This window comes from Alosa pseudoharengus, unplaced genomic scaffold (genome assembly GCF_046254945.1).
Source record: "Alosa pseudoharengus isolate Yale_2024_CS ecotype anadromous, Long Island Sound unplaced genomic scaffold, YU_APseudo_1.1 YU_APseudo_1.1_scf_33, whole genome shotgun sequence".
NCBI classification, from domain to species: domain Eukaryota; kingdom Metazoa; phylum Chordata; class Actinopteri; order Clupeiformes; family Clupeidae; genus Alosa; species Alosa pseudoharengus.
Genome location: NW_027468734.1, coordinates 178,009 through 205,928, shown reverse-complemented (window position 1 = coordinate 205,928; position 27,920 = coordinate 178,009). Strand labels below are relative to the sequence as shown.

Here is a 27,920-nt window from a genome sequence, read left to right as displayed (position 1 = left end):
TGAAAGTGGTACTAAAGTTTTGGTGGTTGTCGTGAGAGCAAGATTCATTAGCGCTTGCGGTGTTCGGCCGTAAGCTATGCCTACGTGCGCACCTGCCAGGCTACTCAGCTAGACAAAGAATTCCCCCTGTATATTCACTCCAAGTTGGCCTACCATAACTTACCAACTACACTGTAGACCATAAACTGGCTATTTATATGACCAAATGTATTTGTTCAACTTTATGAAGCAGAATTACGCACTGCTACTGGGAACATAGGCCTAACACATTTTTGTTGGCAGGAGAGAGAATGACAGCGATTAACAAATTGCACTTGATGCTGGTTACCAATAAATACTATATATTTTTTTGCAAACAACAAAAACAGAAAGGATGGAGACAGCAAAGCTAGAGATGGGCAGGAACAAGGTCAATTGGTAGAAATGCTTGTCAAAACGTTAGGAGCTGGATGTGTGGATGAATGAAGCACAAGTATGCTTTGTGTTAAGCATGCACACTGTTTAAAGTTAGGCTACACGGTATTCTACAAGTAAACCAAAGTTAAATTTAGCTTTTTTAGGGCTGGATAAAGTTGACCAAATGGATATAGGCTGTTAGGCGTGAATAAAGTAGGCTACTTTGTTGCTCCAACCCTTCCAACGTTAATGGGGACGAATGTTGACATTTTCCGTATTTTGCAACACAGACAAAGAATAAAAAGACATGACCCTCCCCTATTTTCCTCCGGTGACCCCGTTTATAAATAACGAACGGTCCCTTAGAGGAGATATAATAATGGAATCTGGAAATGATCAAGAAATTGAAGAAGCTTTTTTCCGACAAAGTTGTATCAAACTATCAGAAGAACAAAAACAAACATGTGAGAGTAAAATTACAAGTATCGAACTTCAACATGCAATCATGTCCTTTCAGAAAGGGAAAACTCCTGGTCTGGTCTTCCTGTGGAGGTATACCAGAAATGTTATGAGCAGATCAAAAACCCACTCATCATCATGTTTTAATTATTCATATGAGCAAGGTATTCTCTCTGGTACTCAAATAGAGAGTGCAATCTCGGTGCTCTTAAAACAGGATTCAAATGGACACTATAAAGATCCAGTACACTTAAAAAATTGGAGACCCCTAACATTGCAAAATTATGATACTAAAATATTAGCAAAATGCATTGCAACACGGATTAAAAATGTTATACAACATATAATACATCAAGATCAAACAGGTTTCATACAAGGAAGGAATATTTCCAACAGTATTAGACTATTAGAGTATTAGAAATAATAGAATATTATGATAATAAAAAAAGCCAGGATTCATTTTTGTTGCAGATATTGAAAAAGCCTTTGATAAAATAAAATGGGACTTTTTATACAAATGTTTAAATTATTTTAATTTTGGGGAGACCCTGATAGCCTGGATCAAAGTGATCTTCAATAGGTAAAATAATGAATAATGGATATATGTCAAAGTCAATTACACTTAAAAGAGGAGTGAAGCAAGGTTGCCCTTTATCCCCTTACCTATTTATTATATAGCAATAGAGATAGCAATACAAATAAGGTTAGAGATAATAATAATATTATAGCTTTAAAAACACAAAGTTTACAATCAAAAACGATACAACTTTTATGATTAATTCTGATAGTATATCTCTGCAAAACTTAATATTAGATCTAAATAATTTCTAAATGTCTAGACTAAAACCTAACTATGATAAATGTAATATTATGAGACTTGGTCCACTAAAGAAAACAAATTTTACTCTTCCTTGTGAGCTACCGATCAAATGGACAGATGGTTCTATACACCTATTAGGAATTTATATTCCAGAAAACATACACTGTAGAACATATTAATTAATTAATTTTAATAATAAGCTCAGTAGTTTCTACAATTCTGCAACCATGGTATGGCAATAAATTAACAATTTATGGTAAAACAACCTTGATTAATACATTGATAGTGTCACAGTTCACATACCTCATGCAGGCACTGCCAACTCCTGGTGATTTTTTTTTTTAAAGAATATGAGCAAAAGATATTTAAGTTTATATGGAATGATAAAAAAAGATCAAATTAAACGTGTATAATTATGTACATAACGATTATGAATTTGGAGGAATTAAACTACTGAATCTGAAAGCGTTAAACATGTCATTAAAAGCTTCCCTTATAGGCCCCAGCTGTGGCGCAACTGGCTGGGGCACCTGCACCGTATGCCGGCGACCCGGGTTCGATTCCCACCCCGTGGTCCTTTCCAGATCCCACCCCGACTCTCTCTCCCACTTACTTCCTGTCGTTCTCCACTGTCCTATCTGATTAAAGGCATAAAAAGCCCAAAAATATACTTAAAAAAATAAAAAAGCTTCCCTTATACCAAAACTTTACTTTAATTACAATTGGCTTTCAAGTCAACTCCTGCAAAAGGCTCATCCAATCTTTGAAAAAAAAATATTTTCCTTTTCTACAATTGCAGAATATACATTATCCAATGAGAACAACTATTTCTGCCAAAATCGCAAGATTCTTGTCAGAGGCCTTGATGAAATGGTTGCAATTTCAGTACCATCCACCAGATAATGGTGCAAGTATTACAGCAAATGCTGTGGTTAAACTCCAACATATTGATTGGAGGAAATACAATTTTTTTGAGCGGATGTTTCTATAAAGGAATTATTTTTGTTAAGGACATAGTGGAGGGCAGCAGAATCCTATCATATATACAGGTAAGACAGAAGTTTGGTGACATAGGTACATTGCAACAATATAATCAACTAATTGGATCAATACCTCAATTATGGGAAAAGTACATTAAAAATGGCCTGGATCATATTTGGTATGTAGACCTCATATGAAAACAGCAAAATGGATCGCTAAAATTAAAATAAATAAAGAAATATATTGTTTTTATTTGGAAAAAAATAAGATTGTTAATATACCACATAAACTTTTCGCAAGTTGGGAAGGAATGTTGGATACTCCCATACCATGGAAACAGGTATTTAGAAATTTATACAAAACAACATTGGATAATAAAACAAGATATTTCCAATACAGATTGATATATAAATATTTGGAAACAAAAAAAAATGCTTTACATATGGGGAATAGAATCATCTCCAAACTGTCGTTTCCTGTCAAGAAGAGGAAGAAACAGTAGACCATTTATTTTGCTATTGTTCAACAACTGCATTATTTGGGGCAGCCGTGGCCTACTGGTTAGCGCTTCGGACTTGTAACCGCAGGTTCAAACCCCGACCAGTAGGCACGGCTGAAGTGCCCTTGAGCAAGGCACCTAACCCCTCACTGCTCCCCGAGCGCCGCTGTTGTAGCAGGCAGCTCACTGCGCTGGGTGTGTGTTCACTGTGTGCTGAGTGTGTTTCACTAATTCACGGATTGGGATAAATGCAGAGACCAAATTTCCCTCACGGGATCAAAAGAGTATATATTTATATATACTTATTTTGGTTAGAAGTCCAGAAATGGCTAACTAAAAATAACATTAAATTATATATAGATATGTTAACAGAGTTACTTGGTAACCTGTCAGAGACAAAAGATATAAAATATAATTATTATTGGAAAAATATTTATTTTTAGATCAACATCTAAAAATATGATTAATATTAATAGATTTAAAAATTATATTAAACTGTATTGTAAAACTGAATGTCAAATGGCATATGAATCAAAAAAGGTAATGTACACTGAAAGAAGGGCTAAACTTAAAGAAGCAGAAAGATAGATTGAAAAATAAGATAGGTGGACGGACAAATAGATAAATAAATATGATAAATAATTGAATGCTTTATTAAATAGGCACACATTTAGGGAGGAGGTTATTACTGTTTTTGTTGATTATTATTTGTTGATTATTTTCTTATTTTTCATGAGTAATGTATTTTTGTATTGTCTCCTTATGATCATTATTATAATGAAAAAAAAAGAAAAGAAAGTAAGAAAAAAGAGACAGAAAAGAAAAGGAAAGGAATAGTCCTCCATTGTGGGGGGTGGTGGTGAAAGTTTTTGGAGTTTTTTGACTCAATTTACCCCTGGACTGTTCGATGCAAATTATGGGCACTGCACTCCGATTTTCATTGTTGAATAAGTGTCGGGAATTTTGCCTCTTGTCTATTGTGTGTCAAGGCCAAGTGAGAATATCTATGGCACGTGATATACTGTATAGGCCTTTATATATATATATATATATATATATATATATATATATATATATATATATATATACATATACATATATATATATATATGTTTATGCCTATTGATATCTTCATATAGCCAATATATTCATTATCATTGATGAGTCTTGATGAGAGTAAAAACTAACTACTGAGTATCTCAAACTCTTAGCATATTCTGTTTCAAAAGTCCCTGCTACACTCTAAATGTTAATGAGTAGATAACACCTTGACTGGGTTGACTGGGATGGTTATCAGAGGCCTTTCCCCATAATGATGCTCGTGTTTTCTCACACCTCAATTTCTTCCTGGCCCCAGGTTGCCTGATGAAATCTTACACTATGTTTATGTTGTAAGAATATGAAATTAATAAATATCAGAACAAAAGAGGCTTTGCGAAATAGCCAAAAGATCAACAATAATGCGCCATATGTAGCCTATAGTAAGCTAAAGTTCGCGAGATGGAAAGAGGAAAATAGCTAGCGAGATGAAAAGAGGAAAATAGCATTTAAATGTCCATTTAAATTATATCCTAATCTAATGAACTGTTGTGTGTTTTAAATCCGAAATAAGAAGGAAGGTGAGGAGACTGCTATTACCTTTAAAGAGTATAGGCCTATCTACTGTACAATTGAAACTACTGGTAGGCTATCTGCAGCCTATGACGAAAATGTAATAGCCTTATGTCCTGGTCTATGGATGTTTTTTTTACGATTTAAATTTATACTTTTTAGATTTTAACGGGCCAGTTGAAGAGCTGTTGTCCGTTATTGTTCAGTTGAAGATAGATAGATACTTTATTGATCCCCAAGGGGAAATTCAAAAGAATTAGAGAGCTGTTGTCCGTTATTGTTCGTGCAAATATAGGCTGATTCATGTCCAGATATCCACGCTCTAGCGTCCCCTCTGCGACGTGTTCTCCCCCCAGTTTCAGAGCTGTGCAAAAATGCACAGGGGAGTTATGACAAAACGGTGACTGTTAACAAACTAGATCCTAATAGAAAGCTGTTAGCTTTCCTAAGGTATAAGCTAGGCCTATTGCACAACATAAATTGTTACTATGCTGGCGACCCAAATAAAATCTCCTCTTTGGAATCAATGGCTACAGTATCAATCACACTGCCGCTTGCAACGCCTCTGAATGCAGTCCGCTGCGCTGTTTACTGGCAATGCTACAGCGGACTTAAGCTGCCACCTCGTGGTGAAAAGTTGTAATACATTTCACGCAACTGCGTGATTCACGGAAAGCGTGAATGAAGTGGCCACTTCTAAATCTGACCCACTGTAAGTATTGGAGTATTGAAATTTAATTTATTGTATGCCCCCCCCCTCCCCCTCCAGAGGCTGTCAGGGTAATCATACACATTGAATTTGGTGCAGTTCAGAACATCTCAACCAAAGTGTTTCGGTGACCTGGGAAAAAAACGATGACGGAACAATAATAATAAAAAAATAACTTTGACAACTCCTATATGACCGCTACACTAGCGGCCGTCATAATGAGCTATAATGTAATGACTGTAAAAGTTACAATATTGCCAAAGCAATTTGATGTGTGCACTCATGTATGGAGAGAGAAATATGGATGGGTCTGGGATGGGTGTGATGGTAGGTTGGGGGACTGATGCTCTGCTGACTGCTTTCTCTTTATCTCTAATCCCCCCCAACCCACCCTCTCCCTCTCTCTCTCTCTCTCTCCAGGAGGCCTACTCTGTGGCGAGGCAGTTTAATCTTATCCCTCCAGTGTGCGAGCAGGCAGAGTATCACTACTTTCAGAGGGACAAGGTTGAGGTGCAGCTCCCCGAGCTATACCATAAGATAGGTACAGTTGCACACACACACACATCATACCTGCCAGCACTCCCATTTTTCTCGTGTTTCTCTCGTATTTCAAAGTCATCTCTCAGCGTTCTGTTCAGCAGTTTTGTTATTTGAAGACTCCCGTAATTTGCATGACCATCAAACTTTATTATAAAATCATGGATCCATTCATTTTGTCATTTAGTCTGACATTTTCCGGATTACAGGGCTCCAGACTAGCTCTTTTTACTAGGAACGCCGTCGCCCCCTTAACTGAAAACTTTAGGAGCGCAAGCAGAAAATGTAGGCACGCACAATTTATATCAACCTCAGGGATTAAAGCCAAAAACTTTCATCACTCTTTTATAACTTCACTCGACTTTATCAGAATGCACAGATTTGATTGGCTGAGTAGCAGCAAGCGATATGATGGTTCCTGTAGCTACTGAAGTTAATGCTCTTATTGTTAATAGCCTACGAAACATTTAGCGCAGCTTTGAAATCTTCTGTAAAAATATCAATAATTATCCAGCATCACGTTAGGGTCCGAATCCAAACCGCGACCCGCCTATTGAGGACCTCTGAACTATAGGGTCACCATGACCATTATGTACGCGGAAAAAAGGCTATGAATAGCATTCAAAATCAGTAGTGTGAGGTAGAAGGTGGTCCTCCCGGCAAGAATGGATATTGACGCCCATCGTGAACCATGTTGCATCATCATGTTACAATGTGCATTCTAATATCTACTAGTACAGTGGTCCCCAAACTACGGCCCGCCACCTCATTTTGGGTGGCCCTCCAAAACATGTCCATGGTATATATCATCTGGCCCGCACGGGAGTACGACATCGTCAAACTATGACCTCCGTAATTTCCCTTATTCATTCTCTATGGCGAGTCTTAACAGTACACATGTAATACTCTTTTTGTCCACTGGTGGTTGTTTTAACGTTGTTTCGTGTTTGCCATCGAAAACGGAATGAAATGTAGGCCTACCAGCAAACAATGTAAGAGGCCTATGCTGACTGCATCAGTGCTCAAAGTATTCTAAAAGTTGATCAATTAATTGTTCACAACTAACTAACTTCTATTCAGGTCATATTTCTGGGACTTTCTGGGATACTTATTTCTATTTTTTATTCACTCGTTCATGTTCATAGAGTTCACAAAGTTCTCATCAGGTGATTTCAGATGTTTTTGCCAGCACTTCATAAAACTCTCATAGTTTGAGAACTTTAAATTATTTGTAGGATATTGCTTGTTCACAACTTGAGCTGTGTATGCAAAGACACAGAGTTCAGAGTTCACACATTTTGAATAAAATACTTTTGGGACTCAATGCTAATCCTTTTGGGAATGCTAAAGTCTTAATTAGTATTATTTCAATTGAGCTACATTTTACACTGATATGGCATGATGGCAACATAAACACAGCTAACAATAGTATTAAATTGCAGTAGCGTATCATTAAATGTAATGTAATATTCAAGATGGACTGCTGTTGTTCACAGCACTAATGCTGTAAAAATAAAGCTATTTATATTTACTGATATACTCCGAGTCTCTGGCCCTCTCTTAGATCCAGGCATAGTGAGCTGGCTCTCGGAAGAAAAAGTTTGGGGGCCACTGTACTAGTATGAATCAATGTTAATATATGTTGTTGGTTTGATGTATGTCTAAGCTATAGTTTATAAAGTTGCCATGTTTCAAAGATAAAGATAATCTGTAAGTGGTTACTCTCCGCCATGCGTCCGATATGTAGGCTGATGTTTTGCGGATTTTTGAATGATTTTCTATTGAAATGTCAACATCGCAACAACTTTACCCCACCGGCCAAAATTATGTTGGCCCAACATCAGTAAACAAAGTCATGCCAACATCTGCTTTGCCATTGGGCAAACGTGTGCTTGCTATCTGGGTAGGCATCTCTCCTCCCTTGGCTCACATCCCATATCAGATATGTATGTGCTCACGTAGACGGCAACCATTAGAACTGGCTACACCAAAGGTGATAACTGTGTGTAGGCTACGTTTGAAAAAAATAGGCTAGCCTATTTTTTGTCTCCAAGAGCGTGAATGATATGGGAACCATGAAGACAAGTTTGAAAATAAAAGGCATTTTCCACTATCAATCGCCGATGCATATTTTGGGATCTACAATGATATGGCTCTACGGAAACAAATTATATACTGTAAGTATATAAGTATATATACTCTTTTGATCCCGTGAGGGAAATTTGTTTTCTGCATTTATCCCAATCTGTGAATTAGTGAAACACACTCGGCACACAGTGAGATGAAGAACACACTAATCCCGACGCAGTGAGCTGCCTGCTACAGTGGTGCTCGGGGAGCAGTGAGGGGTTAGGTGCCTTGCTCAAGGGGCATTTCAGCCATTTCTACTGGTCGGGGTTTGAACCGGCAACCCTCCGGTTACAAGTCCAACGGAAATCCGTTGTAGCGAGAACGTTTCTGAAGGTAAAAAAAGTTGCCATATTTACAGGTCGCACATGCGCGAGTAGATATAAAATTTACTTGCATTGTCTCAAATTTTTGTCGCAAAATGCAATCATTTAGTTGCAGTCTGGAGCTCTGCTCAGGTTGCCAGATTGTGTATGAAATACACCGTACACATACAAATCACTTACTTCATTCAACTTCAATCCTTATGTCATAAAACCTGGCAACCCAAATTGGGAAGCATTACCATGGATTGTACATAAACTGGCATGCAGCATATCACTTTCGGTAAAGTAACAACCAGTTGCAAGTGTAGGTTACAGTTTGAGAGATGTTAAATATGCAAACACTGATCGGTTACACTTTACTTGACAGTATCAACATAAGAGTGACATGTTATAAACATTTATGACTTGTTTATGACACGTTCATGACAGTGTCATGTCACTCTTGTTATGACAAAAATCGAATGTCACTTAATAACAGAAGTGTTATGTCATAGACCTTTATGACTTGTTTATGACACGTTCATGACAGTGTCATAACGCTTCTGTTATGAAAGGACAATTCCGGCGCAAAATTAACCTAGGGGTTAATAACACATGTGTACTGAGTTCGATCGTTCGCTGGGATTTGTTTTCATGCTAGTCGAATGTGACCAGTTTTATTGCAAACCGCTAATTAGCGTTTAACCCTAGCTTTCGGGACAGACGTACAGTAAAAAGTAATCGCTATTTCTATACCACTAACAAGGCTCAAAATAGCACCACACTTACATGGTTGCATAATGAGGGTCTCTACATGTAAACCGAAGCATTGAGAACTTTGTGTTTGAAAGTGTACAGGCAGTTTATTAAAAAGAAACACATTACCGTTTATTTATTTTAAAGTTTAGTTTATTTTTCTTTTGATCCGATAATAAAAATGAATGGAACCTCGCTTCTCGCGTCAGTCAGGAAAAACACTGTTCACCAAGTCACGATGATCAGCTATTGGCGCGGTCCAGCAGTGCTCAGTGTGTGATGTTTAGCCTATGCTGAGTGTAATCTTAGGTAATGTCATGTCATGTATGAGAACTAGTATTGCCTGACACTCCCCTCCCCTGAAAAGCACAACCTCCCATGACCGTAAACAATTGCAAAGAGTTGTCAAGTCAGCAGCCAGGATTACTGACGCTGACCTACCTGATCTCTACGACAGTTACACTTCCTGCTCCAAAAGAAAAGCTGATTGTATTATTAGAGACCCCAATAAACCCACTAATGCTCTGTTCTCTCCCCTACCACCCGGCAGACATTACCGTAGCATTAAATCCAGCACCACCCGTCTCAGTAATAGTTTTTTTCCACAGGCGGTCAGACTGTTGAATAGCTGATGCACTTTCTGTCTTGCAGTATGCACTTTATGTCTGTTTTTGTCTGTTATATATCTCCTTGTCTGTTATACTGCATTTGAGTGATGGAGCAAAATGCATTTCATTGTATTGTTGGCCTACTAAATACATGTGACAATAAACCAAACTTGAACTTGAAAGACCCATATCTGCCAATACCGATAGCCTAGCCTTTCCCATACCAACAGTACTCAGTGACTTCGAGAAACAGAGATCTATGTGAAAAATGGCCGGAATTCTCTTACAGTAAAAAAATATAAAACTCTCTCTCAGGTATAGGAGCCATGACCTGGTCTCCATTGGCCTGTGGTCTCATCACAGGGAAGTACTGTGATGGAATCCCAGATGGTTCCAGAGCAGCAATAAAGGTAGGTGTGTGTGTGTGTGTGTGTGTGTGTGTGTGTGTGTGTGTGTGTGTGTGTGAGAGAGAGAGAGAATTAACCCTGAAAATGTGCAAATCTAAAATGTGAAATGAAAAACGACTAATGAAAACATGTGAATATCGCACAATAGTTTTTTTTCGCTTGAGGTGGTTTTTCAAACATATCGAAATATAACATGTATGGCATGTTTATTCCTCTTCGTCCCCTTGGAATTATAAGGTTCTATCTATGTTCTATGAGTAGTTCTGAGATATTGAGTCTTAGAATTCCATAGAATACTGATAAGCGGAACAAACCTCAGCTTCTTAAGTTGTCACAGGATAAAAAAGGTCAATAACTCCATTTTGACAAAATGTCAGAAAGAACCTTCTAATTCTAAGGGGATGTCTTGGGCAATTAATGAAGTTCCCAGGTCCTAAATACAATAAAAACAGCCCCACAACTTCACAGACCTTCCACCACACTTGTATTTAGGCATGGGTTTCTTTTCAATATAGTCATTCTTCTTTGTATGCCAGACCCACCTTCAGTGTTTGTTGGCAAAAAGCTACATTTTCATTTCAACTCACCACAGAACACAAATCTAGGCAAAGTCTCAGTAGCACTCAGCAACTCCATTGCCATTTAAATTTGTAATTAAAATACAAGAAAGCCTTTTTTCTATCCCGTCCACTTTAATAATTCATTAGCATGGTCACTTCTGATGTTTTGATGGCCCCAAGATGAAACTTTTTTCTGTAACCCTCCAGCAGTGATTGTTATGGATTTATTGCTTCTCTTACCATCCTTACTGTGTGAGGGGGCAAAATAAACAAGTTTGTTACATTTCCAGTTGATTGGAACTCCTTACTTATTGTTTGCATACTGTATATGGGCATTTTCAGGCATTTTCGTTTTTACAACCATTTCTGGACTTAAGGACTGTTCAAACCAGGAACGAATCTTTTTTGTCATTATGAAAATTACTCAAAGTGATCCACAATGATTTCATTCTTTGTTTCATGCTTCATGCTTTGTTATGAATTGTCATTCATATTAACCAGAGCCATGGCTCTGATATTAACTAGAGCGATACTTTTTTTGCCGTTATCGTCCTTTACAGAGGTCAACACACTTTCCCTTTATTTGACCTGTTTGTCACTTTATATTCATATCTTATACTTATTCATTTGACTGACATTTTGGTAACACTTTATTTGAAGGGGTCTACACAAGGGTGACATGTAACCGTCATAAAAATGACATGACACATGTCATGCACATTAATGACATATTATTGATGTTTATGACTGTTGTCATAATGTGTCATTCGGTTTTTGGAATGTCAAGTTGACATTGTTTGGGTGTCATCATTATGACAACTTGACATTAGCCAAGAAAATGTAACCCGTTTACAATATTGTCATGACGACTTCACATTAGCCAAGATGACATTATTTGAGGGTGTCTCTGTCATGACAACTTGACATTAGCCAAGAAAATGTAAACCGTTGTCATGACAACTTGACATTAGCCAAGAAAGAAATGCAAAATTTACATATAACTGTGTTTTACCTGACTCATCTTCTAGGTTTGTGAAGTGATGGGCCGGAATAATTTATTGTCATGACACCATTATAATTGTGTCATGAATACTTTCCTTGGCATGATATTGTCATGACAACTTGACATAACTGTGTTTGGCCTGAACACTGAGTGGTGGTGCTGCATAGAGGGGAAACTGCTACACTGATTCTTAGAGAAGAAGACAGAAATCGCAAACAGCAGAAGGACAGCAGAACGATAGTGAGCTGAAGCCATATTTAGATTTTCCACACTGAGAAGAAAAGTTAAAAATAACATTGAAGAGCTAGTTAAAAGGGGTTTTCCCACCAAACCTACTTCTAAGGAAGGAATAACAGCAAAGGGTCGAAATTACGACAAGGAGTTTACTTAAAAGGATAAAGTTCCTGTGCACAGCCTTCCAGGTGCTGGTGAGGTGCAGTCGTCAATAGATAAAAAGGAAAATAAAGCATCACCGCACACTGGTGGGATTTCTTTGCTTTTTTATTTTTAGTGAACAACGCGTTTCGCCTATGCTTCGTCAGGTTCACTTTTCATCTCCACATGCCACCGACAGGTGATATAGGTAATTACCCAGGTCACATGACCACACCAATTGGTGCAAGATGCCACCCAATTAACAATTTGGGTTCCCGTATGAGTTCATATACATTACAGTACATCCATAGTTCACACACCACCTACGACAATGCCCAAAACTCGAGCACATACACAGTTAGAATTTTACATTGTTATACATATCCATGTTCACATATCACTTCCAAGGTTAACTTTCTCAATGTTCAATTTCAAGACTTAATGTAAGAGTGGGTTCAACTTCAAAAATACTCGTCTATCAAAGTCTAAAAATGCAATGTGCAAATACTACTGTGCAAAAATGCAATGTGCAAATACCTCTGTGCAAAATTGCAATGTGCAAATACCAATGTGCAAAATTGCAAAGTGCAGATACCAATGTGCAAAATTGCAATGTGCAAAATTGCAAGGTGCAAATATTACTTAAATTACAACTAAAGTTTATACATTACAAGCAACAATGTCCATATACAGTCCAATTCTAGACCCATGATAACATCTCATCCCCATATTCATATCTAACATATCCAAGGTTCACATTTCATCAGTAACTCCAATATCAATAATGATCCAATATCAATCAGTACACATCTTGTGCATCAGGTTCATATATCATAAATACCAGTGTGCAAATATGCATTGTGCAAATGCCAAAAGATTTTCACAGAAATACACTTAAATCTTGTAATTCATTGAGACCATGGGGTTCTACTGTATTTAATTCATGTATCCAATATGCCTCTCTCTGTAACAGTTGTTTAATCAAGTTGCCCCCTCTTGGGCTGGGTTTCACACGTTCGATGCCAATAAATTTTAGGGAGGTGGCTGGTCCATGGTGCATCTCTTTATAATGCCTAGCTATGGCGTAATCCATATTTCCATTTCTTATTGCCCCTTTATGTTCTGCAATTCTTAGTTTTAAATTACGTTTGGTTTGTCCAATGTATATTTGTCCACACGGGCATTTCAGCATGTATACTACATGTGTTGACAGACAGTTAATAAATTATTTTATTTGGTATTTCTTGCCTGAGTGTGGGTGACTAAATGTTTTTGTGTTGAAAGTATGGGAACAATGTGCACATTTCCCACATCTATAATTTCCATATACTTGTTGAGCAAGCCAATTCACCTTTGGTATTTCCATGTATGTAGAGCTAACCACCATATCCTTAATATTCTTTCCTCTTTTAAAACAGAAGCGAGGTTTCAGTGACGATAAATGCTTTAAACTGGGGTCACATTCTAAAAGTTTCCAATGTCTGTTGACTATTTGTTTAACCTGCTTTGATGCTGTCGAATATTCAGACACAAAAGTCACTCTACTTTCGGTGTGTTTAGGTGTCGGGTTTAGTAGTGAAGTTCTGTCTCTTTTGTAGGCTTTTTCAACTGCTTGATCAATTAGTGTTTCATCATACCCTCTTTGTTTGAAGCGTTGGGACATTTCGTGTGTTTTAATCTCATGATCCTTTTCATTGCTACATATTCTTCTTAATCTAACAAACTGTCCATAGGGAATGTTCTTAATAGTATGATCTGGATGAAAACTTTTGACAATGACTTGAAATTGGAATTGACTAAATTTGAAGAAGAACTGAAAGCCTTCAAAATAAAAAAGTATGAAAGAGATGCCGAGGACTACAGAAGAGCAGCTGTTTACAATTGGAATAGGAATGATCACGCCAAATGGAGCCAGAGGCCGCAACAAAGAGGTAGAGAAAACAGAAGATGGAGACAGACAGAACAACATCGGGAATTGCTCCTAACCAGTGAGGCCGAAACGAGTGACCATGGCACCAGCGCGTCTTCCTCTACCGACGGCTCTTTTTTAGGGAACAGAGGAGGCCACAGAGGAAGAAAACGAGGAGGGGCAAGAAGAGACCGAGATCCAAACCGCGTTACGCGGAGCTTGAATCGGACCCAAATACGGTGATTAACATTTCCAATTACCCTTTAACAACTTCACAATTAAGTGTACTCAGCCGAGGACTCTCCTTTGTCCCGACGAACAAAGTAAACGCATTTAAATTAAAAGTCGACTCTTACAAATTTTTTAGACAACTGCATTTAAAACACTTTTTTCATGCTAAACCTACCTGTGAGACGGCTAGAAGTGATGTTACAGATCCTTTGAATAAGTTTAAGAAGAAGTCTACTTTCATGCCCCCTGGCGTACCCAACGCCACTTTAGCCACTTTTAACAAATTAGTGGAGAGAGACCTTGACAAGTTAACTACGGTAACTAATAGGAAAATAAATTATAATCTCAGTGCACTAGAAAGAAAAACCCTAAGTGAATTAAAAGAGAACACTGACATCATTATAAAATCAGCAGATAAAGGGGGAGGTATTGTTATACAAAACACAAAAGATTATGTAACGGAAGCTATGAGACAATTGAATAATTCCAATTATTACGAGCAGCTGCAACACAATCCGATGGATAAATATATAAGCGAGAGAGATAACATGTTAAAAAATGCGTTGGAAAATAACTGGCTAACTAAGAATCAATTTGAATTCCTAAAGACTGAACATCCCGTGACACCTGTCTTTTATTTGTTACCCAAAATACATAAACAATTAGAAAACCCCCCGGGCAGACCTATTGTGGCAAGTAGAGACTCTGTGACAGAACATTTGAGCCAGTTTGTCGATCACTTCATAAAAGAAATGGTAACATCACTTCCATCTTACATCGCTGACACTAGAGATGTATTGAAACTTTTGTGTGACATCTGTGTACCAGAAGGGTCGTTTTTAGTAACTTTGGACGTGGAAAGCTTATATACCAACATTCCCCATGAGGGTGGACTAGAAGCCATGAACTTTTTTCTAACATCCAAGAAAGACTCTCTTCCAGTGGAATTGTTGATGTCGTTCACAAAGTTCATTTTAAAATCAAACTATTTCATGTTTAACAATAAGTATTATTTACAAACTCAAGGGACAAGCATGGGTTCTCCTTTTGCGCCAAATTATGCTAATTTGTACATGGGTTTGTGGGAAGATAGATATATTGTCAATAATAATCCATTTGCTGGTAACATTCTGTTTTACAAGAGGTTCATTGATGATATCTTTTTGGTATTTATGGGGTCTGAAGATGAATTGTTTAAATTAAATGATTATATGAATGGAACATATCCCTCATTGAAGTTCACCATGGAATATAATTGTGAGAAAATACATTTTCTGGACTTACTCATATCTGTGAATGTGGAAAACAAATTGGAAACATCCATTTACAGAAAAACAACTGATAGAAACACTATACTACATGCGTCAAGTTTTCATCCAGATCATACTATTAAGAACATTCCCTATGGACAGTTTGTTAGATTAAGAAGAATATGTAGCAATGAAAAGGATCATGAGATTAAAACACACGAAATGTCCCAACACTTCAAACAAAGAGTGTTGAAACACTAATTGATCAAGCAGTTGAAAAAGCCTACAAAAGACACAGAACTTCACTACTAAACCCGACACCTAAACACACCGAAAGTAGAGTGACTTTTGTGTCTGAATATTCGACAGCATCAAAGCAGGTTAAACAAATAGTCAACAGACATTGGAAACTTTTAGAATGTGACCCCAGTTTAAAGCATTTATCGTCACTGAAACCTCGCTTCTGTTTTAAAAGAGGAAAGAATATTAAGGATATGGTGGTTAGCTCTACATACATGGAAATACCAAAGGTGAATTGGCTTGCTCAACAAGTATATGGAAATTATAGATGTGGGAAATGTGCACATTGTTCCCATACTTTCAACACAAAAACATTTAGTCACCCACACTCAGGCAAGAAATACCAAATAAAAGAATTTATTAACTGTCTGTCAACACATGTAGTATACATGCTGAAATGCCCGTGTGGACAAATATACATTGGACAAACCAAACGTAATTTAAAACTAAGAATTGCAGAACATAAAGGGGCAATAAGAAATGGAAATATGGATTACGCCATAGCTAGGCATTATAAAGAGATGCACCATGGACCAGCCACCTCCCTAAAATTTATTGGCATCGAACGTGTGAAACCCAGCCCAAGAGGGGGCAACTTGATTAAACAACTGTTACAGAGAGAGGCATATTGGATACATGAATTAAATACAGTAGAACCCCATGGTCTCAATGAATTACAAGATTTAAGTGTATTTCTGTGAAAATCTTTTGGCATTTGCACAATGCATATTTGCACACTGGTATTTATGATATATGAACCTGATGCACAAGATGTGTACTGATTGATATTGGATCATTATTGATATTGGAGTTACTGATGAAATGTGAACCTTGGATATGTTAGATATGAATATGGGGATGAGATGTTATCATGGGTCTAGAATTGGACTGTATATGGACATTGTTGCTTGTAATGTATAAACTTTAGTTGTAATTTAAGTAATATTTGCACCTTGCAATTTTGCACATTGCAATTTTGCACATTGGTATCTGCACTTTGCAATTTTGCACATTGGTATTTGCACATTGCAATTTTGCACAGAGGTATTTGCACATTGCATTTTTGCACAGTAGTATTTGCACATTGCATTTTTAGACTTTGATAGACGAGTATTTTTGAAGTTGAACCCACTCTTACATTAAGTCTTGAAATTGAACATTGAGAAAGTTAACCTTGGAAGTGATATGTGAACATGGATATGTATAACAATGTAAAATTCTAACTGTGTATGTGCTCGAGTTTTGGGCATTGTCGTAGGTGGTGTGTGAACTATGGATGTACTGTAATGTATATGAACTCATACGGGAACCCAAATTGTTAATTGGGTGGCATCTTGCACCAATTGGTGTGGTCATGTGACCTGGGTAATTACCTATATCACCTGTCGGTGGCATGTGGAGATGAAAAGTGAACCTGACGAAGCATAGGCGAAACGCGTTGTTCACTAAAAATAAAAAAGCAAAGAAATCCCACCAGTGTGCAAGGAGTTTACTTACTTGTATGAGTTTTCTCCGGTGAGTGTTTTACACGTGTTCGTCATTTATGTTACTAGCAGACATGGCGTGATAGATGTGTTTAATGAGTTAAGCACGTAAAAGTTTTATTTTGCTGTAATTCAGTTGTTTAATGCATTGTGTGGAAATGTATTGATGATACTGCATAAGCTAAAAACCAATCAGAGTTGAACATGAGTTTAATGATTTGAAGTGCTATTTCATGCCATGTTGAAGCCATGTTACTATGTGATATGCTAGTGCTGACGTTTAATGTATGTAGTGAATGTATAGATTAAAAATAACAATAAGCTACTACAGTTCATGAATATGAGTTATGTTTTCAGATCTGGTCAAATGTATCGAGAGAGTAATTGAATTGAATTGTTGCCCTGCTATGCAGGTTGTTTTTTTGTTTGGATGCATAATTTGAGAGAGTGTTCCATCGGACAAATTCGCCATTGGACACGGAAGGCAGAAGAGCAGGAGGCGCGAATGATAATCTTGCCTGCGACACGAACTGCTTCTACTCACCATTTCTTCATTTCATCGTAGCCTACAGATAAGCGCGAGATCTCACCACTTAAAAAAAAAAACATACTACCCGGGTAGATGGACTTTGGTTTATTATTTTGGGGTTAATTTATCCGAGCTGTGTCTCAGATTGAAACATCTCAGATGGTTCACTGTACTTTAGGTCAAAGGTAAGTATTCAGGACACTGTCAGGAAACTATTTTGGTGTGTAATAGTTCTTTGTGACAGCTTAATGACAAGTCAAAACTGTACCACTGTAGTTGAGGTCAAGAAAAGTATTCATGACCAATTTATAATGGTGTCATGACAGCCAATTGTTCAGGCCCATCACTTCACAAACCTAGAAGATAAGTCAGGCCAAACACAGTTATATGTCAAGTTGTCATGACAATATCATGCCAAACACCTTGCATTTCTTTCTTGGCTAATGTCAAGTCGTCATGACAATATTGTAAATGGGTTACATTTTCTTGGCTAATGTCAAGTTGTCATGACAAAGACCCGTCAAATAATGTCATCTTGGCTAATGTCAAGTTGTCATAATGATGACACCCAAACAATGTCAACTTGACATTCCAAAAACCGAATGACACATTATGACAACAGTCATAAACATCAATTATGTGTCATTAATGTACATGACATGTGTCATGTCATTCTTATGACGGTTACATGTCACCCTTATGTAGACCCCTTCAAATAAAGTGTTACCGACATTTCAAACTGACTTACAATTATTCCAAGAGCCATTTCCCTAGAGCATACATAAAGCTGTTAAATGTGGCGGGGGTGGTGGGAGCGGTATACCGCTAAACTGCAGTAATTTCTTGCTTTCCAACCACGGTAAGAAAACATCTATAACGTCCCAGCCCTACACAACAGTGGCTACTGCATGCTGGACCAGCTCCTTAGCTACTAGGCTACAGTGGTGGAATGTAACAAAGTACAAATACTTCATTACTGTACTTAAGTAAATTTTTCACGTATTTGTACTTTACTTAAGTAAAATTTATATTGCATACTTTTGACTTTTACTTCGTTACATTTTACAGCAATTATCTGTACTTTTTACTCCGCTACATTTCTACAACACCATCGTTCCTTTTTACGATACATTTTATGATCAGTTTTTTTTTTCTCTCTGACAAACACGTTTGTTTTACCAGGGGGGGGGGGTGCTACCAAAGATTCTGGAGCGCTACGTGCATTATTAGAAACTTAAGCTTCTAGTCTAGACCAGGCAAAGCGTGAGCTTGTAGCCATCTGCATTCAGTAGGCTATATTCACCAGACCCATGGCTACACTGTACATGCAACTGTGTTCTGTGCCTTTATCTGCAGCGTTATGGCCTCCTCTCCGATGAGATTGCTATCCGCGGATCAGCGAAGTTACAGGCTATGCCCATGCTTCTGTCACATGTCTGATCATTTGCGGCACAAATGAATGGTAGACTATTAATGAACCGGTGGCCGGAAAAAACGTAACATTTTCCAGATTAGGAAATATTCCTTAATTGTGTGTGATCAAATTAAGATGCATAGCCTACAATTGGGGTGTAGTAACGTGAGCGCTCATTCAATGTCTACGCGTCTGCGCAAGTGAAACTGAACTTAATCATAAAGACACCTTTCTCAGCAACTTTTCTGTTCAATCAGCATAATTGGCATTACGATCCACCCGACGTTTCCCTTGTCTACCCCGTTAAACTTCAGGCTCTCGTGTTTTGCTGAATGAATTACTCAGCAGATCACCCTAGTAGATAACCAGAATTACAGTCTCTAGAATTGTAGGTCAGAATGTAAACTGGGCCACAGATGGTAAGCACAATTGCATTAGCTTAAAACTATCTAGTCGAGTATAACCTAAAACTAGCTTAATTAAAATGCCACAGCCCATACTGATTTTTCCTTTTAGAATATAGATATTAAGAGAATAAATCATTATGCAAATACTTTTACTTTTAATACTTAAAGTACATTTAAAAGCAGGTACTTTTTACTTTTACTTAAGTAGGGTTGTCATTGTGGTACTTTTACTTTTACTAAAGTAAATATTTCTCTGTGTATTTGTACTTTTACTTAAGTACTGAGTTTCAGTACTTCCTCCACCACTGCTAGGCTACCACCACACCTTAATGAAACTTGAAGTTCATAGACTGATTAACTTAAAGAAATGGAAGATGGAGGGCGCTGTATAGTGAGTGTAAAAAAAGTATGTCTAAGTGTAACAGATGCCAGCTAGCTTAGCTCTGCGTGTGGTAACGCATGTTGGTAAACCTCATTCCCCGACGCCTCAAGAGTGCTGCTAGCATGCAAGCTAATAGCCTGGACTCTTAGCTCAATTGTCAGCACACTTGACTCCCGATCTGTGGTACTGCTGTTTCGCGGGTTCGAGTCCGGGCGTGTGCAGCGCTGAATCGAGCAGGTTCAACACAAGGCAGGTTACATATGCAAACCCAAAGGATTACGTATCAATAATAGTAACCATTTGGTCTCAGTGGATAATGTTGTGTTTGTGTGTAAGGATGAGTGGATATATACTATATGTGTTTCCAGTCTTATTCTGACTAAAAGAGTCTGTGTTTCTGTTTTAGAAGGGGAAATACAGGGGTTGTTACATTTAAGTGGTTTTCTGTCTTTTGGTTCTTTGTTTAAAGGAAAATTCCGGTATTTAGAACACCACTAACCACTCGGTGAGTTGCACAGTTTTGAAAACGAACGTTAAGGGTTGTTTTAAGACATGTTTGAGCATGCCTGTAGGCAGCCACTCTGAGTAGTCAAAGGCGGTTCAAAACGAGTCAGAAAAGTCGAGACAGGACCAATCGTCAAAATGTCGGTGTCCACCACTCTAGTTCATCCAAAACAAACCAGAAAAGGGACTCAAAGTGCTAAATACCGGAATTTTCCTTTAATACCACAGAAACGGCGGGAACAGGACGTTTATTGTAAGCAGAGTAGCAGACAGAATGTTGTCACCTTACAACAGCAAATGGTGTACCTAACTAATCGTTCCCCCACAAGAGACATCTTGATTGAATAAGGCCATATCACTACTCGTTTTCCCCCCTCCAATTTGACCCCAGACATGAATGTGTATTCTGGCATTATAATTAGCCAGGAGTTTCCTAGATCTTTGTTTAGATGATTACCTTGGGTTTACTTTGCAACACTGTGCTGTGTATACAACAGAACTCTGTTGTTACATCCAGAATAAAGAACTATTCTTTTGCAAGCCAGCCTCAAGTTTTACCTGCTCTTAACTACATTCGGATATTCAGGGTCTACCCAAGAAGTGCAGTTTATGTGGGTCAGTGTGTGCGTGCTTGCGTGTGTAAGAAGAGATCCTATGTTATCCAGTGTGAGTGTGTGTGTGTGTGGAGGGGGTGGGGGGTAACTGTGTGTCTTAATGGTGAAGCTAAAAAGGTCAGAGATTCCTTCAGCTACTGTCTATTGTCAAGTGTTTATTAAGTCAGACCAGCTATATAGAGCATCACAGTCCCGCCCACAGGAGTTTCCGGAAGTAAGAATTCAATGCAATTTCTCCATTGACAATTCGGGTATAAGCCATAAAAACTTAACTGCACATGGTAGACTCAAAACCAGCTACTGCTGTACTAAGCGATTGTGTATGCTCATATAGACGCCAAAAGTTCACGGGGCACTAACCTCGTTTTGAGATAAATGTCTTTTATTCGCGATGTCTTGGATAGGTACTTCATTACCCACAATCCTGAACAATCCCACAATCCCACAGTGATGCCTCTGATTGGTGGAAAGGCCGTTAAGGTCATAGTTTGAAACTTTATCAGCGAAGATTATTGACAAAGATGGCGGAGTCTTTTACTGCCTATGGCGAAAATCTTAATGTGAATAAAAACTTTCTAGACGAACATTGTTACTTGTATCAACAAGGATTGTGGTTTATATATAACACGAACTTAGTCAGGGCCAATACACCATCAAATAGAACACTGGAAATGCTAGTTTGAACACTTAACTTTTCAGGTAGCCGATAGGCTAATCATTAGCCTTTCAGACATTAGAATGTCATTATAATGCTGCTAACATTAGCCTACATGCTGCAACACAGGTATGAAATATATTATGTTTTAGTGACCTTGTTGTTTCTATGAACATGAATTGTTGTTTATATGAAACATCAACTTAGTCGAGGCATAAAAAGCCCTGTATATCGCCATTAAGAACTTAAACTAGCTAGCTAGCTGATAGCAAAGCTGGATGCTACCACCGGGTAGACACTGTAGTAAAATGGTTAGCAAACGTCCATGCCCCCGTGAATATTTCAGTTTCAAGGACGAAATCAAGAGTGTCCAAAGCGGTGAAAACCACTTTAAATCGGGTCACATTATTGACTGTTGTGTGTCGAGGGTCAGCTTGTGGGTTGTGTATGGGCCAGCATGAGGGACAAGACCTATCAAACCTACGAAGTTGTGTGGTGAGTTTTGCAGGGAGGTTGGTAATGCTAGTTAACGTTAGCTAGGCTACTGTAGCCTTCATACTGTACGAGCCATATCATCAATCATTAATCTAGAAATACTTCTTCGTACATTTAATGAACATTTTGTGTAATAACTCACAGCAAGTTAATAAACTGAATATGGTGGTCCAAGAGCAGACCATGCACCGGTCCATGCATCAGGATGGCAGTCAGATACGAAGCACTGCACAATGTTGCTAACGTTAACGTTAACTGCTTTCACACACACGATATAAAATACACGATGGTAAATATAACATTCAATACCAAAACACTATTATTTACACGATTACTCCTGAAATAACTGCTATTATCTATATAAAAATCATTGTTTGGAGGAAAGGGTTCGCGTGCTGTCGCCGGTTGGAAATGATTTTGCGCTGGTTCGTGCTGCTTATATATTTTTCAGTGAGGCGCGGTGGTTTATGGGATGAGTAGTTCCTTCGCTCGGAAATGAAAATATGTACAGTCTTGTACCTTTGACTTTTTTTGGACTTTCTCTTCGTTTTTTCACTCGAAATGATATGTTGTATGCTTATGAGTTACGCCGTAGCTGATTAGCCTAAGACATGCTCTAAAACTCTTTAGATACGGATTTTTCCAAAACGTCAATGGGAGAAATGAATGGGAAATTTACTTCCGGAAACTAAGCTCTCTAGGAGGAGGGGCGGGACTGTGATGCTCTATATTCATCTGAAGTAATAATAAAGATAAGTGCGTGTGTGTGCATGTGTGTGTGTGTGTGTGTGTAGGGTTATCAGTGGTTGAAGGATAAACTCCAGGGTGAGGAGGGGAGAAGGCAGATGGCCAAAGTGAAAGAGCTCCACCTCCTGGCTGACAAGCTAGGGTGTACCTCTGCTCAACTGGCTATAGGTGAGACAAACTCACTCACACACACACACACACACACACACACACACATATAAATACAGAGAGAGAGAGAGATAGAAGGGCTTGAGGAGGCAGAGTAAACAAAGAAAAGCAGGATAAATGATGGCTAAATTAAATATTGGACAATACTCATGGTCAATACTCATCTCCTGCTCAGCCTTCCTTCAAAGTACTTATCTCACCCCTTTTCCCCTCTTTCTCTCCTTTTCTCCTCTTTCTCTCCTCTCTTTTTTTCATCTTACTCTCAATCTCTGTAACCCACACTGTTTTTCTCTCCCTCTTTCAAATTCAAATAAGCTGTATTGGCATGACCATGACCTTGTATAGCTTATCAAAGAGTGTCTATATTCAAAATATAGTAAGGAAAAGGGATGAAAAAAATCAGGGAGAAGAATATCAACAATGTCCAAAAAGTACTTTGAATGTGTATAAAATAGAAATCTCTTTCATTCAGCCTGGTGCCTCAGAAGTGAAGGAGTGAGTTGTGTGCTACTGGGCGTCTCAAATACAGAACAGCTTCTGGAGAACCTGGGTGCTATACGGGTAACCACAGTCACACCACAACACGTACATTATATACAGTGATCATTTTCTGCAGATGTTTATAGCTAATGTACACAACATACACATTATCTTCGGGTATACTCATACACCTACCAGGAGTAAGTAAATCATAATTTTAAAGCAGCTGAAATGCAAAGGTCATCTTTTGACATAGAGTACAGGCCAAAAGTTTGGACACACCTTCTCATTCAATGTGTTATTTTCATGACTATTAACATTGTAGATTAATCAAAACTATTAATGAACACGTGGAATTATGTACTTAACAAAAAAGTGTGAAATAACTTAAAACATGTCTTATATTCTAGTTTCTTCAAAGTTGCTATTTTTTTTAATACCATATTCAGCAAGCCATAACTTGACAAATATTCATCTGTGGGCCAAATAACTTTGCATTCATTCATCATTTTGATGCCTTCAGTGAGAATCTACAATGTAAATAGTCATGAAAATAAAGAAAACGCATTGAAAATAGAAGGTGTGTCCAAACTTTTGGCCTGTACTGTACATAACAGCTCTCAAACTATGGAATAGCCTTCCATATCATCTTCAACTTTGCTTTTTTCTGGCTCTGTGGTTTTTGTCTTCATATTGTCTTCTGTCTGAAAGCCAAAACATAACCTCATATTACCTCATTAACATAACCATCATAATCCCTCACACCTTGACCACAACCAAAGCACCACCTTATTAAAACAGGCTTAGCTCACTCATTCTTTTTTTTTATTCACAGGTGCTATCTCTCATGACTCCCCAGATGGTGTACGAGATTGACTCACTCCTGGGGAACCGTCCACACTCGAAGAAAGAAGCACGTGCCTAATTGAAGAACAGAGAGAGGGAGAAAGAAAGGGAGAGGGAGGGAGAGAGATAGACAGCGGCAGTAACTAAATCTCCCCTATCGTTTCTAACCAAGCTGCATGACCTTATTGTCAAACTTCCAACATTAGTGTAGCCAACATTAGTGTATGCACAGTATTTAACTACCTAGTATGTTCAACATGCAATAATGCAATTATTTCAAATATATTTATATACTCAATGATAATAATTATAATGCAATATACACACACACACACACACACACACATATATATGTAAATCAGGTTTATAGGCCAAGTATACTTGCATATACAAGGAATTTGGTCTCTGCATTTATCCCATCTGTGAATTAGTGAACACACAGAGCACACAGTGAACACACTTGAGGTGAAGCACACACTAACCCAGAGCAGTGAGCTGCCTTGCTACAGTGGCACTCGGGGAGCAGTGAGGGGTTAGGTGCCTTGCCTAAGGGCACTTCAGCCGTGAATGTGGGCATGGGAGAGCTGTGCTCAACCACTTCCCCCGCCCACATTTTTCCTACTGGTTGGGGATCGAACCGGCAACACTTCAGATCCAAGCCCGAAGCCCTAACCAGTAGGCCACGGCTGCCCCCTGTAACAAGGCATAATGTAATAACACCGCATTATGTAGTAACTCGACAAAATGTTATACATTTTCATGTCATTATGTACATACCTAGCCTGGGTTTTCCCATGCTGCCTTACGCGCACAATTTTATTCACGCTGCTAGGCAGCCTGGATTTCATGGACTTCGTTTTCACCTCAAAGAAGGAACCAAACACAGAACAGAGGGGGGACAGCAAGATGATGACAACACACCGAAGCGGTTAAGAGCTACGTAAAGCCGCATTCAGCCACTTTCTCAGTGACCTTCTGAATTTGCCGCATTCAGAAGGTCACTGAGAAAGTCGACGTTCTACATGTTCATATCAACCTAAATTAACCAGCTGGTGAATCATCTGGCTTTATTTCGAACTTGCGGGCTCTGGGTTAGTGGCCTGCACGGGCCTAAAATTTCAGGCCCGGCCCGGACCCCTGGCAATCAGGCCCTAACCCGACCCTGCCCGACAAATTAAGCAATTACTGAGCCCGAACCCGAACCCGAGCCCAGCTAAAAGGGTCCGCTATTTAGACATGATGGTTTCCCGACACTTCGGTCGCGTAATAGTTTCTCAGAAAGCCGACTCGAACAATTAAACAAATAATACTTTTAACACACGATTAACCCTTGCAAAGACAAGCGTTCATGTATTTAACTAGAAATGCAATTCCAAGGAATTACCAGTGCATGAAAATGCTAAAGTTGTGATGTAAAATATCATGTATAGTTAAAACAGATAATAAAGAGATGGTTACTACGGTGATGCTAGGATAGACATGGTGGTTGCATAGCTTAATAAAAGTTGATAGTTTAAAAGTAGACTGTAGATAGTTTAAAAGTTGTTGATAGACAGTAGATAGTTTAAAAGTTGTTGATAGACAGCTAGTTTAATAGATAGTTTAATGATAGTTTAAAAGTAGACCGTTTAAAAGTTGAAGGTAAATAGTTTAAAAGTTGTTGACAGACTGGAAGTTGAATGAATGTTGATATTCAAATAGTTTAATGGCTGTGCATAGGTAGATATTTGACGATAACTGAAAGTTGGAATGGCTCTAATGTTCGCTAGCAGTTATGCTAAGATTTTTAACTATGCTAACCATGCTACTTAGCTAATGTTTTATAGCAGTGCTAGCAATGCTAACCTGCTAACCATGCTACTTAGCTAACGTTTTCTAGCAGTTTAATGAATGTTGATATTCAAATAGTTTAATGGCTGTGCATAGGTAGATATTTGACGATAACTGAAAGTTTGAACGGCTCTAATGTTTGCTAGCAGTTATGCTAAGATTTTTAATTCTTTTAACCATGCTACTTAGCTAATGTTTTATAGCAGTGCTAGCATGCTAACCATGTTACTTAGCTAACTTAACTAACATTTTCTAGCAGTTTTACTAAACATGCTAACTATGCTAACAATGTTAGCATGCTAACTATGTTAACCATGTTACTTAGCTAACTTAGCTGATAATTTTAGTAGTTATGCTAACTATGCTAACTAGCATGTTAACTATGCTAACCATGTTACTTAGCTAACCCAGCTAATCATTTTAACAGTTTTGCTAAAAATGCTAACTAGCATGCTAACTATGCTAACCATGTTACTTAGCTAACTTAGCTAATAATTTTTAGCAGTTTTGCTAAAAATGTTAACTAGCATGCTAACATGCTAGCATGCTAACTATGCTAACCATGTGACTTAGCTAACTTAGCTAATCATTTTTAGTAATTTTGCTAAAAATGCTAACTAGCATGTTAGCATGCTAACTTGCTAGCATGCTAACTATGTTAACCATGTGACTTAGCTAATCATTTTTAGCAGTTTTGCTAAAAATGCTAACTAGCATGTTAACATGCTAGCATGCTAACTTGCTAGCATGCTAACTATGTTAACCATGTGACTTAGCTAATCATTTTTAGCAGTTTTGCTAAAAATGCTAACTAGCATGCTAACATGCTAGCATGCTAACTATATTAACCATGTGACTTAGCTAACTTAGCTAATCATTTTTAGTAATTTTGCTAAAAATGCTAACTAGCATGCTAACATGCTAACTTGCTAGCATGCTAACTATGCTAACCATGCTAACTAGCTACAGTGGGTAGGAGTCATAGTTGATGACAAGTAACAGTTACAATGGCTAAACAGTTAAAAAGTTCAGTAGTTTAAAGGGTTAAATTGTTTAACAGTGAAATATTGTAGTGAGGACTTTTATTTTGAAACAGTTTTTGGCAGAGGAAGCAGTTTAACAGGATGTGTAGTCTTAATAGGGCCAGTTTGTATGCTTAAAGCCTGAGACTGGCAGTTGAGATCCAGGTGGCCTGAACACCTGCCATAGGATTCTAATTGCTTAATGGCCGTATTATGATGTCATAATCGGCAATGTTAAGTCTATGGGGATTTTTTAAAAGTTTTTCTTTAATAGTTTAAAAAGTATAAAAGTTTCAAAGTTGAAAAGAGATAGCAACCCGATCTGTTTGAAGACCTACGTTATAAAGTTTGAATGAAGTTTCTAAGTTAAACTGTTCAAGAGAAATTGCGTCTAGAAAAAGTGGTAAGCGGAATAATAATAACTAGAAATGCAATTCCAAGGAATTACCAGTGCATGAAAATGCTAAAGTTGTGATGTAAATTATAATGTATAGTTAAAA

At 38.0% G+C, this 27,920-nt stretch overlaps 1 protein-coding gene across 2 annotated transcripts in view; it reads left to right on the top strand.

The window, feature by feature from the left end:
- The window catches only part of LOC143101364 (voltage-gated potassium channel subunit beta-3-like), a 194,766-nt gene extending 170,119 nt beyond the window's left edge, over nt 1-24,647 (top strand). For both annotated transcript variants that reach the window (XM_076264659.1, XM_076264658.1), the window contains exons 10-14: nt 5,896-6,016; nt 10,124-10,218; nt 23,122-23,242; nt 23,715-23,803; nt 24,558-24,647. In XM_076264659.1, coding sequence (XP_076120774.1) covers nt 5,896-6,016; nt 10,124-10,218; nt 23,122-23,242; nt 23,715-23,803; nt 24,558-24,647 — 516 coding nt within the window. The remainder of the gene's footprint in view (nt 1-5,895; nt 6,017-10,123; nt 10,219-23,121; nt 23,243-23,714; nt 23,804-24,557) is intronic.
- Nucleotides 24,648-27,920: the final 3,273 nt, after the last annotated feature.